General features: G+C 33.4%; 1 protein-coding gene across 1 annotated transcript in view; it reads right to left on the bottom strand.

The window, feature by feature from the left end:
- Positions 1-1,301: 1,301 nt before the first annotated feature.
- The window catches only part of LOC147075895 (spondin-2-like), a 50,763-nt gene continuing 38,400 nt past the window's right edge, over positions 1,302-13,664 (bottom strand). Inside the window, exons 2-7 of the mRNA XM_085941826.1 lie at positions 12,698-12,906; positions 9,786-9,890; positions 9,118-9,297; positions 8,172-8,356; positions 5,110-5,237; positions 1,302-2,587 (exon numbers count right to left, since the gene is read on the bottom strand). Of these exons, the coding sequence (XP_085797952.1) occupies positions 2,484-2,587; positions 5,110-5,237; positions 8,172-8,356; positions 9,118-9,297; positions 9,786-9,890; positions 12,698-12,906 (911 nt within the window). The 3' untranslated portion in view covers positions 1,302-2,483. The remainder of the gene's footprint in view (positions 2,588-5,109; positions 5,238-8,171; positions 8,357-9,117; positions 9,298-9,785; positions 9,891-12,697; positions 12,907-13,664) is intronic.

Below are 13,664 nucleotides of genomic sequence, written 5' to 3'. Positions count from 1 at the left end.
TTGTGTACAGTTTTAGGCAATCGCTTGTGCAATTAACGAAACAAAATTAATAGAATAAATACACAGTAATGAGAGGCATTTCGAAATGGCTAAGTATATATTTGCGGAGCTTAGCGAAATATCGGAGATTCGTGGAATTTAATATTGCCTAAGTGGTGTTTTAGTACAGTAATGGTTTTGTAGAAATATAAATAAAACTTGATAATTGGTAATTCAAATTTATATAGGAATTACTTAAAATAACGAGAATTGCTGATTATACACTCAGAACGAAGACTGTCAAGCTTTCAAAATATTGTAATTATAATCAATTTAAATATTATACAATGAATAATAATTGAATGTTAAATATTTGAATAAAATAATATGTAAAATACATGAAATTCTGTCTACTTATCTTTATGGATCGTATGATTGATAGGGCAGTATGCATATGTGTAGCAACTGCTCAGCATTAAATTATTGACACATTTTAATAAATATAGATCTTGTTATTAAAAAAAATATTAGAGCTATAAAAATTATCAGCGTTTCCTCCATCATAACCAGATCAGCGCATCTATTCTATAGACAAGACTGCTTTTGGTCTTTACGGAAACTAAATAGCGTAGGAAAGTATCGACATAATGTCTATCACACTCTAAAATTTATCACAGCCAAGAAAGGTGCCGTTAAAACATAGCACTTACTTAGTGCTAATACTCGGATATTTTCCTACCCTAGATAGCGGCCGAAAGCAGTCTTGTGTATCGAATAGATGTACAGTAGTGTTTATTTTGATTCGTAATTACGACAATATCTATTGTAATATATGCACTGCATTAATATAAAAGACAATCTATGAATTTCTTTTATTTTGTTAACTGTCAATTCATGGTGGAACTGCATGTATTGTTGTTGAATTTAATAAAACGCATTTTTTTGTATTACGTATTCCACTTTCAATCAATAAATTAGGACCGGTTTCGTCGGCCTCAGAGGGATACTTGGAGTTGAAAATGTCCCTCTGAGGCGGATGAAACCGGTCCTAATTCATTGATTGAAAGTGGAATAAGTACTAAAAAAAATTGCATTTTATTAAATTAAACAATAATACAATGTAAGAATCTTCAGTCAACTCATCGAGTCCATCACGAGACGTTCTACTATTGTCACGAGTCCTTCACTCGACATACTCTTGATCATATCCATCTAACCAGTACATCATTATAAACTACACTTTCACATTTCATTTCATTTAATTTTCAGAGTTTGCGTTAATGTAAAAGTTGTTATAAAATACTGTAATAAAACTACGTAAATTATTAAATTAAGGATTTTTATTCGAGTGGTTTACACAAAATATTCATTATGAAACTAGTATAAAATGTAATGCGATATAGAATTACATAATTATTACTAAAGGTCACTTCACACTGACTGCATGTTACGGCTTACATCGATCACACAATGCAGACATAACTACGTTATCGTTACAAGATCGTTGAGGTCAAGCGGTCCTCCGTGATAGACTTATACGGAAGAAAACCACATTTTGCCTTGACGAGACTGCATTTTGCGGTCCGCTTAAATTGCAAAACATAGGGTCGTATGCATGAGATTCCCAAATACTAAATACTGATCATTTGTATGCATGAGTGTAAATGTAATCTGTTGGTTAGCGACGTCACGATATGACATCATAATATGTCATGGTGTCCATATAATGGCAAACTTATAAAATTTTATTCCCCGATCATTAATAAAAAATTTTGAAATTGTAGATGTATCTAAAAGTGTGCGAACGGTACCATATAAATTTAATAATCTTAAATGAATAATTATTATAAACTTTAAATAATTTATCAGTTATTTTATCACATTTATTTTATAATTCTACTGTACGAAAGGATAAAATATTCCTGGTAAACATTTCCGTTTGATGGTAATACATAGTTATATTATGAGATGTCAAAACGGAATAACAAATGACAGAAATGAAAATAGATTTAGTTTAGAATGTAATGTAATGATCTCTGTATAATATTATACAAATACAGCAGTAGGTACATATATTTGCAATCGTTTAGCGGAGGTATTTTATCGTAATCTTACGTAAATCCATCTTATCCTACTATCTATCTATCTATCTACCATCCTACTATCTATATTATAGACAATGGATCAAAATTATACTTTTTTTGTAAACAGTACGACTATGAACTGTTTTTAAAGTTCGCAAATGTTTTACAGACTCTATAAAATGAACGAGGGCCTCAAGCAAACGTTTGTTGTAATGAATGCATTATTAAAATGACGTTTGAAAGTGACAAATGAAGCAGCCATTTTGAATGACGTGCGACGTCAGATTGCTTACGTCACAAACAGTGCTATACGCTGTATGTAGGAAAATCGGTTAAATAGCTTATAAAGAATTTGGGAATCTCATACATACGGCCCATAGTCTGTGTGAAGCATTCCCAAGAATTATACTAAGTTTTTTGTTACCAGTCAAAACGTGTTGGACTCATCGGTGGATTGTATTCGGGATTTTTACGGTTGAAAAACGATGTCATCAAATTACTTGAATCATGCGGAGAATATATTCCTAAAATCAAATAAAAATACACAATTTGAACATTCTGAATAATAATTATTCTTGTTTCTTCTTTTTACCATCTCCGATCCTAATATGATCATTCGCACCGTGAGTGTAAAACCAAGGCATCTGCAAAATACATTTTTTGGATATATTATTAGGGCTTGAAGTCTTCGTTTTGTTAGGAGAAATATAGTTTTTTAAAAAAAACCATAATATTTGGTATATATCTAGATTATATTGCATGTTTTTTTCAGTTACTTCACTTTTACATTATCAAGTTCACGACTTTTGCAGTTGTTTTGCATTTAATCTCAAAATTAAAAATTTGCAGATGCTTTGGTTTTACACTCACGGTGCGAGTATTGTAGCCTCCACAGAATGGAGGTTATTAACATTTGTTTTTATGAGAAATGGATGTTAGCCACTTGCTCAACTTATATGGTCCATACTCTGACTTCAAACACAAATTTAAAAACAATCTAAGTATATATAATTTGTCAAACCCAGGATTCAAACCTGGTACCTCGGCTATTATGGGCGTTAATAATTATTATTAATTTTTTATTACAAAAGAGTATCATATTCTTTAATAAAAATATGAACTTAGACATTCATCTAAAAAATTCAAAAGCGTAATTCGTCCCTAGTAGACCTTTCAAATACGGTTAAATTATAAACGGTAAACCGGATAACCGCATGTTTCTAAAATAACCGAAATTTAGATCATTTTACTCGATTAACCGATTAAAGTAACAATAGTATAGCATAATAGTTGTTTTTGAAAAGGATGTCAGTATGTTTCTAAGTCCAAACTATATTTATTATATTAAATTGTGATACACGTGATATAACGTATTGCACCATGTGTACTTAATTAAAAAATAAACAATTCCGCCTTACCTGACAAATCTGATAGTTTTAACTTATTAATTAATCAGTTAGTTCTTATTGTTGTTTAATTTAATAAAACGATTTGTTGTTTTAAAAAAAATGTATTCAGTTGAAAATGTCCCTCTGAGGCGGACGAAACCGGTCCTAATTTATTGAATAAAAGTGGAATAAGTACTATAAAAAAAAGCGTTTTATTAAATAAAACAACAATACAATGCAGTTCCACCATGAATTGGCAGTTAACAAAATAAAAGAAATTACAGTTAGTTCTTTGTAAAAAAATATCCCGTTAACCGGACGGTACTTTCCCCGGTTAATTATTATAAACTAGTATTATAAACTCTTATAAAGGAATATACAATGCGAAATGACTTTATTATCATCATAATTTTTGGCAGTACAACCTTAGAGAGACTTGTTTAACTTCAACTCCATTGTGGTGAATTAATTGCTGTCGATTTTTAAAAGTTTTGCCTAGTCACACACAAAAAAAAAGTCTCGAAAATTGACATAATTCAATATGCCGGCAATGTTGCAACTCTCTTCCGCGCATACTGGCGGAACAGTGACCGTCACGTGGATAGTAGAAACGAATGAGAAACATCATCTGCACATGCGATGTTGCAAAATTTTGCTCTTTGACGTGCGGCGCATGTCCACTGAAATTTGTTGCATACGACAAGCAGATGTTTTTTTCCACCAACCATTTCAGAACAACGCTACGTGCGGCAGAATGTTAAGTTTCATGTGTTTTGTGAATGACAGTAAAATCATATCGACAAATTTGACGTGTTGGAACTGAGACGAGTTTCTATGTGCGATTAGATTTAAATCTCCCATGGCACAGTCTGGTTCTATTAGTTTTCACCATCCAGGACTTCTCAGGGTTTCAGAGAATGCGTATATGGCGAGTAATTTGATAATTGAGACGTCTAATTCCAAAAAGCGATAAGTCCACATTTAGTCAAAATCGAGAAAAAAATACGCACGTATTCTTTTTATAATTTTACACAATATATATTATAAATTCCAAAACGCGACATAACCCTACGAAAAAAAATATTTTAAGTCTCGATTTATTACAAAAAGCGCAAAGTCCGTGTTTCACATTATTTAAAGCTTGGTTGATTTCGCGCGTGTTTAAGTCAACCAATAAGGGAACGTTCAATATTAAAAAGGGCGTCTCCCATGCTGTAGCATCTGGTAAACTCATGACAGTGCCACGGAAATATGTGCCTTATGCGGAATAAATTAAAAAGTGAGGTACAAGTAGCGCTACGTCCAATTTTATTCCGCCTATATTTATTACATTTAAGAGTTTATCGGCTAAAACAAATTGCCATTTGGTTCTAATTTCGACATAGAATACAACGGAAAAAATAATCTCACGTTAAAACAAATAATTGAAGCTTGAAACATAAAAACGTTATTTCCCGAAAATATTGAATTGTGGACTTGTCGCTTTTTGTAATTAGACGCCTCAATTACCTTTAGTAGGTACCGTTTTGTTCAGCTTTACTTTCATATACTTATTATTTATAAAATATGATTTTTTGTTCATCTTAGCATGTAAGCAATACATTTTATTATTATTCCATGAAACTATTCATAAAGTATTATCAAATTCAATATCTTACGTTTTTGAAGAATTTCTTCGTGAATTTTTGGTCGGAAAAGCTTTGGATAAAATCCATCACCATGTTCATAGCTAGCGGTCACGTTTGATAATATTTCACTAGTGCTTTCACCGAGTAGTGATTGCTTGCTGAAACAATAAATAAAATTTAAAATCCGTCAAAAAAACACATTATATTATTATTTACCTGCTAATTATAAAAAAGCTTTAGAATAATATCTTGAAAAGAGTAGGGTCCGAATTAAGATCTTTTTTTTGATGTTAAGAGGGGTCTGACTATTAAACTATCGATCCAGATGACGTTTAGATATTTTCTAATACTACAATATTTTTTTATGATTTTACCGAGGCTTTGACTGCGTCTTGCTGTCATATCGCCTCTTCTCATTTAGAGGAGGATCCATCGATCAGGTCCTCACTCCAATTCTTTTAAAGAACTTTACAATTTTGCCAAGTTCTTATTACACACCGCCAGGTCACCTTTCAATTCATCGATATTCTCAAAGATATCCGCAATTCGCAGCTGTACTCTGTGTCGCTCATATTTAGGGCATTGTACTGCTGTATGTACAGTGTTCTCCAAAATATCACATTCATCGCAGAGCTACAAATCACTTCTTCCCATGAGGAAATCAAATCTTATACCCATTATGTGTCCTGTTCTTAGCCTCAGAATCAGCTTAAGATCATTTGAATACGTGTATTAATTAAGGCGCTAAGTACCAAAAACAAAAAAACTGACATTTTTATAGAAAAGTGTTCTACATACTAACGCCAATAACTTCAGCTATGGTCTACGTGCCTCAAGCAAGTCAAAAAAATACAGCAAAATATTTAAACCTGTTGACGTTGTAAGTCCATTGGCCTGTTTTATTTATAATGGTGTAAATAGCACTACAGTGGTCAACTTCATTCAATATAAAATGGCTGACGATGATTTGTTGACACTTGCGACTTCCTAATACCTAAAATTATAGAAGCTGCCGTGATTGCTTCACACTGTAAAACCACATTTTTCAAAAGGTCTGCTTCATGAAATTTTACTGCAATGACTCGGTATTTTGTATCTACAGGCAATACTACTTTTTGGTACTTGGAGCCTTAATTAATACACGTATTTATTTCTCTTCAAAGGACTCTACAAAACAGGGCACCAAACGTGGGAATGGTAGAATGGACTTACTCCATTTCACTTTTATAAGGATGCCCTGTGGTGAAAATCTATCCACATGCTTTGGCACATTTTCTATGATAATTTAAGATTACGTATTTCAAATTATGTCAACATATGGTAAACGTCTTTATTTTTAAACAAGTAATAATCATTATAACATTTGATTTATATAGAGGTTCTGGATTATTAAAAAGGTATAAGTAGAGTTCTTGTATATTTTGCGAATATTTTTATTCAAGACGATAGTGAACAGTGTGCATGATTTGAAGAAAGATTGTCGGAAAATACTCGTTTGAAAGTAAAATGGTTATAATATATAATACATAATATGTTAAAATAAAGACGTTAAAGAAATTAATTTATAAAGGCTACAGATCAGGCCATATTCAATATGGGGCACTAAATTGGGAGTTAATTTGGTAGTGCTAGAATTATTAACTATCTTTGAATGGGGTGCCGGACGAAATCCCGAAGGCCAAAATCTCGAATGGCCGAAATCCCGAAAACCTAAGTCCCGAAAGCCGAAATCCCGAATGGGCTGAATCTCGAAAAATAAAAAAATACAAACAGCAATAATTGCGCAATCTTAACGCTTATCTTGAATTGCGCAAATTTTACAAGAGAGACAAAAACCATTTTTTTTTTAGAAAAATGGGTTTTTGTCTCTCCTGTAAAAATTTGCGCAACATTGAACAACATCTTGACACTTACATTGAATTGCGCAATTATTACTGTTTGTATTTTTTTTATTTTTCGGGATTTCGGCCTTCGGGATTCCGGCCATTCGGGATTTAGGCCATTCGGGATTTCAGCGTTCGGGATTCCGGCCATTTGGGATTTCGGCCATTCGGGATTTCAGCGTTCGGGATTTCGGTATTTGGGATTTCGGCCTTCGGGATTTCAGCATTCCGGATTTCAGCCTTCGGGATTTCTGCCTTCGGGATTTTGACCCAAACCCCTTTGAATGCGATGTAGAACATGTTCGCAGTAAATGAAGATTTTTGATTGAATATTTCGTTCAAATTAATTAATGATTAACATTTTACAACAGTCATCATTTTCTAGATAAAGTTCACCCTATCGTATATTAGATAATATCAATATTCACAGCTTCGTGCCCTAAAAATAGTCGGCCTTGGCTCCAGATAATGGACCCATATTCAAAAGTAAGTAAGAATTATGAATGGCTTAAGGGGGACATGCTCGTCGAAGGTCAAAATTGAGTTTTTATTGTATTTTCAAACCATGATCCTGGACACTCCTTAAACGTTGTAGATAATCTATTTATATAATTTTGAAGCCTTATTATCCTTTATAGTTATTTTAAACATTTGATGACTGCATAAAGTATTTTTGTTACATAAAATAGTATTCTTTTAAACCTCTCGCTCTAATGTTTTAGAATATAGTCATATTTCGGTACATAACTGTGCAGTGGTGTTAAGATTTTTTACGTTTATTAATTTTTAAACGCATTTATGAAACCATTAGTATAATTTATTAAGAGATAATTTTTGTAAAATATTCACGATAAAAAATGATATTGATAATCTCTGTGATCCCAAATTTTACAAGAATTAGGCATTTTATTATTCAAAAAATCGGCAAGATTAATACATTCGAAGATGATTCTAAAGACATTTATTATAAGCTATGTCTTTGACTATTCAAGTGTGATAAACATTTTATGAATAATGATTGCTTTATATTAATTATTGACCTAAGAATAAGGTAGTGTTTTTTTGAAATACGCCATTTCTTTTGTCATTCCCTAGTGGTTAAGCTACAACATACGGCCGTAGAAGCCTAGAAGTTTACTTTCACAGGTGTAGAATATTATTTACCTACGGATGTATTAAATTATGGATAAAAAATAATAAAAACGTTACCTATGCGGAATCTGTACTTGTATACTTGGATTTCTATACGTGTCATATTCATTCCAATCATTAACATACGATGCAGTGAGTTCAACTTCAGTGTCGCCAATAAAATCAATTGGATCATTACTATTGATATGGTGTTGTTCGAATTTTGAATCATTTATCAGTTTTTCCAACGAGAATTCTTCTAACTGAAATAATGAAACAATGAATATAGGTATTTGCTTATAATAAAAATAACTAGTATATATTAAGTACTAGTATAATTGATTTAATTTAAAAACTTTCCCATTTCAATGCAAATAGATTTCGTCATGTCGTCATAACCATCATATTTATAGTTTTTTTTTTTAATTACCTCTATAATTATTATGAAATTAGGAACATAAAAATGACAAAATATTTATATTCATGCACTTAAGGCTTACAACTTTGTATATTTTAACTTTGACCAAAAACGTTTTTGTGCCTCCTGTAAATAAATCCTTTTCCTTTTAACAGTCAATACGTATTATTAAAAAATCTAAAAAAATGTAGTGCCGGATAGGACTCGAACCTACATTCATCAGTTTCCGGCCAATATGCTTTACTAATTTAGCCATCTGCTCTTCACTCGATTTGATAAGTGAACATGCAACTTATGTGTACGGATTATATTGTATTTATGTGATTTTTTTAGCAAAACTAAACAGTGTACTGTGAGTATTTACTTTGACATAGATGTCTAATTTTAATTTTCCAAATAAATACATGCATTTGAATGATTCATTATTTTACTTTGTTTTTAATTAAGTAAATTCATCTTTTTTTTTATATTTTTGCATAGATTAATAATTTTATGAATGGTTTGAACTGTTTAGAGACTCCATTTAAAATTTTATGACAAATCAGTTATATCAACTGCGTTAAATAAAATCGGCACTGCGATTATAATATAATATTATACACTTACTTTGATGAATTGAAACGAAGCTATTTTTGGTAATCTTTCAAGCTCCGGATAGTAAAAAGACGCCGCACGGTGAGCTGGGTATCTTGAAGTTATGTGTGATATTTCCAGCGGCCATCTTGACTTCCAATGGGGAGATGTAAACGTTAATCCCCCATCTGTACCAGCGTCCAGCGGGTCCACCTGGGAATACAAATGAACAGAATTTAGCGGTTGATTGGTTGATCTGACGCGGACTAAGGAATTTTAAAAGCTACATGTAATAAATCTTAATATAATAATATAATTAAATTAAATTGATCGTTACGGGACTGCCTGTCATGAAACTAAGTATTTTTTTTTATAATATTCTTACACAGTAAAGTTGTGACATACGTTGTTGGAGATAATATCTTTCATTGTTTAATACTATTGTTAATGGTATTTATTTTACTTTTATTAATATTATCGCAGCATTGCTTTGAAAAACAAATAAATAAATTTTAAGTACTTACTTACAGAATACTTAAGTTAAGTTGGTACGTCTGGAAAATGAAAAGCTTTACATCTTCGTAAGAAAATTATTGGAAAGTTTCAATTAAATACTAATTATTATTCAAAAGTCATTTGCCAATAAACGGTCGTAATCGATAAAGGCGAAGGCAATTATTACGAAAGTTGTTGGAACTTACAGAGATTGTGACGGAGTCGACCCATTCCCCGTTGTCGCAGAAGTTATAACCGTCCACACCGACAAACCAATCTGGGGACGGAACTAATTTACTGACGACAGATACCTGAAAATGCCAAAGATGAATATTATTTTTACATAGCCTGGTTAAGACATTTTAAGTCCCGCATACTATCTCGCCGAACTAAAAGCACTCTTTACAAGACACTTGTAAAGCCAGTGCTCACATACGCATAGGAAACCTGGACATTAACTCTGCGAAATGAACGAGCCCTGGACATCTTTGAAAGAAAAATTCTCCGCCGTATATATGGACCGATCAGGAATGGCACCAATTGGAGGAGAAGATATAATGCTGAACTCTACGGGCTGTACGAAGATTGCAGCGCAGTTCAATCAATCACGATTGGGAGACTGCGATGGCTAGGTCATGTGCACCGTATGAAGTGACTGCCGTATTCTGGAGGTACCGAATTGGAAAGCGGCCACACTGGATAGCGACAGGTGGGGGGAGCTGTTGGAGGAGGCCAGGACCCACACCGGGTTGTCGCGCCCCTGATGATAGCCTGGAAATAAAAACTAGAATTGAGATCGCAAGGAGTGCCTTTCACAAAACGAGACGCCTCCTTAGCAATCGAGACCTTAACCTAGGTCTGAGACTGTGTGTGGTACGTTGTTATGTTCTCTCAATTCTTTTCTATGGTATGGACGTATGGACGCTAATCCAAGAGATGTGATGTAGACTTGAAGCTTTCGAGTTGTGGCTGTATAGACGCATTCTCAAAATTCCTTGGGACTGAACGGGTGACACAATAAATGTTGTTGTTCTCAATCGAATGGGGAACGACCGAGGAGAAGTTCTACGTAGTATTAAAACCAGGAAACTACAGTACCTCGGCAAACTTATGGGAGGACAAAAGTATAGCATTCCCCAACTCGTCATTCAAGGAAAGATCAATAGTAAGTGTAGCAGAGGACGGCGCCGCATTTCGTGGCTTAAGAACCTCAGTGATTGGTACGAGTGCAGCTCCACTGAACTGTTCCGGGTAGCAGACGACAAGATTGCCTTGATGGTGACCTCCGCTAAGTGATGGCACAATAAGAAGAAGACACATGGTTCTTGGAAACACATTGAGGAAAGTACAAAATTCATTAATCTGGGGAGTGTTGACCTGTGTGTCTCTGATAACTATCTTAGAAATAGAGAGCATCAGTTGTTTATTCTCCCAAGGTGCAGAACCAAACTGCCACCGGTAATGCCAATTGGGAGGGCGATAACTATGTCCAACCAAATTGCTTGGGGTGTTGATATATTCCACTTGCATGAGGTGAGTTTAGGTGGACGCTATTTTATAAATTCTTAAAATAGGGTCTCCTTAGCAAACTCGGTTTAGGTACTTCTTTTAACTTCTATAGAGGTATAATTATTGTATTTTCACTGCTTTTCTATGTTTATATTATGTTCTCTTTTTATATTTTAATGTTTATCGCTTTTATTACTTTTTTCTTCTTCTTTATAATAATATTTCATGTCATGTTGTGAACATCTTAAACTAATAATTTTTAATGTCCACAATATGTTAAAAAATAAATTGAATTAAATTCGAAAGCATTTCTATATCAGTGTTAACTACTAACTGTCAACCATTAATGGAGAAACGATATATCAATTTACATTTTATAAAATGGTTCTATGAATAAATAGAACGGTTACAAAACAGAATACCGATAAACAGGGTTACATGTAGATTGTACGTATTATATTTCACCGTAGCACAGTTCGCCGTCATCTCTATAGCGCCAAGATGGAAAAAGGAAGCCAGGCGGGAACCGCGCTAATTTTAGTAGCTGATTTTAGTAAAATTCATGAATTCAAGAATGAAAACCTAACCTAACAAATAATCCAGTATATCGGGTATTTTTAAAATTTGTTTGCCGTTGGATTTTTGTAAACCGACAAGAACCGTGTTTTATTTAGACATGGACTTATCTCTGTACTATATGAAACAAAGAAGTTGGACGGTTAACATACAGTTAACTCATTCGATGCTGACTAGATAATGATTTTTTAATTACCACCTTTAAAATGCACGTTAATTACATCGATCGGCTGCCTGGTCATTACACGCCAGGTGCGTCTTTAGCGTCCAAATTATTAATGTATGAACATATATGGCACCCTCACAACTAAACTGCCACAATCCAAAAAAGTCAAACAGAGAAAATCAGCTTTGAAGTTTTTACCTTTCGCATTTTTGTACTGTGTTTTTGAAATATGTTTAGATGTTGAATGAAGTTTTGACTTGTATTTGATGACTTAGAGATATGAAATTTTTGGTACATACCTATACTATGAACGATAGACAATGAAACGTAATAATTAACTCAAAACACGTAAATTTGGACTTGTGGCGGCTTAGTTGCGAGGGTGTGATATTTGCGGATTTGGGTCGATTTGGGATATGTGCGGCCACGAATCAACAGAACTATGACATTTCAGGAAAAATATAACATTTAATATTGAAATTGTCGTATCTCCCTTTTATTATTTTGTATAGATTTTTAGTAACACAGGTTTTCAATACGCCGTAAAAAGTCAAATTATATAATTTCTGTATTCTTATCACTGGAAACCCTCAATTAAGCTGAACTCAACTCGGTATTGCCGGCATGCTATATTTATATTTCGTCTCAGTGACTAGATACAACGAAATAATGAGTTTAATAATTCTGTGTAGTTGTGCACGATTATCAAAATCAAGCATATAATTTGAGGTTTTTACGGCGAATGGCCAACATGCAGTGATTTCTTTTATAAACTTAACACCATTCAATATTAATAATTTCTGACAAAATAACTGTCTTATTTTCTCAGGTATAGACCATTAGTAAGCCAATAATTGAAAACTTAACCATTGAGTGATTCCCATCAACGAAGAAGTCTTGCATGGATTCACCAGCGCCTTGCTTGATGGCCTCTGATATGAATTGGTCATAGATGGATTCAGTCGTACCACTCGCCGCTAACTGGAGTAGTTCCTCTCGCTCGGCGAACTGCTGGAGAGCTGGAGATGACTGCTGGCCAAGCCTAAAGATGTTGTAGTCTTCTCCATGAGTTTGACCTGCGATGATACATAAAAAACGTGGTATTAATAATGAAGAAAGGTAAAAACACTCATCATCTCTCTTTAACCGTCTCATTGTAGAGGGACGAGAACCACTTTGGGGGTAACATGTATAAAGATAAAAGTCGGATTGGAGGTTGATTTTATGACAGTTTTATAACGGTGTACAGTTGACACAAGAGTAGATGATACAGGAATTATGTTAGCGGTTCGAGGCTTGGTGGAAGAGATGCTGTACGGAGTGAATTGACATTTTACTGCAACTGAGCAGACCTAGCTTAAGATTGATAATAAGATAGCATATCAACTATGACTTGATATTTATATACATACACATTTGGTAAATTGCGAGAGTTGCTGACGGATACATTATTGCAACTTCGAGGGGTTTCGATGACCAATACCGAGGTAGTTGAACCCTATCGAAGTATGTCACATGTGCAGAATATGCTAATTGTAGATGCAACGATTGTGTAATAGCTTAAAAAATGACTTGGTGAATTTTACGTTGTCGAAATAACGCTGACAAGTCCTGAAGTTGCTACGTGTTTAATATTATTTTTGCTGTGAGGTTCAGCTACTTTAATTTAAAAAAATCAACATTATGTCAACCAAGCAAAAATAAAACTGTTAATAAAATCGTGAGATACTGATTTTAATATTCTCTATATTTTCAGGAAAATGCTAAGTTTATGGATGGTAAAAAAAACAGTTTTACGCGATATTTTAGTGTCAGTAAAAGAAATGAAATAAAA

This window comes from Rhyacophila brunnea, unplaced genomic scaffold, assembly GCF_057557595.1.
Source record: "Rhyacophila brunnea isolate RB1 unplaced genomic scaffold, BYU_Rbru_1.0 scaffold_14, whole genome shotgun sequence".
Lineage (NCBI taxonomy): Eukaryota > Metazoa > Arthropoda > Insecta > Trichoptera > Rhyacophilidae > Rhyacophila > Rhyacophila brunnea.
This window is presented reverse-complemented; position numbering and strand designations above follow the sequence as displayed.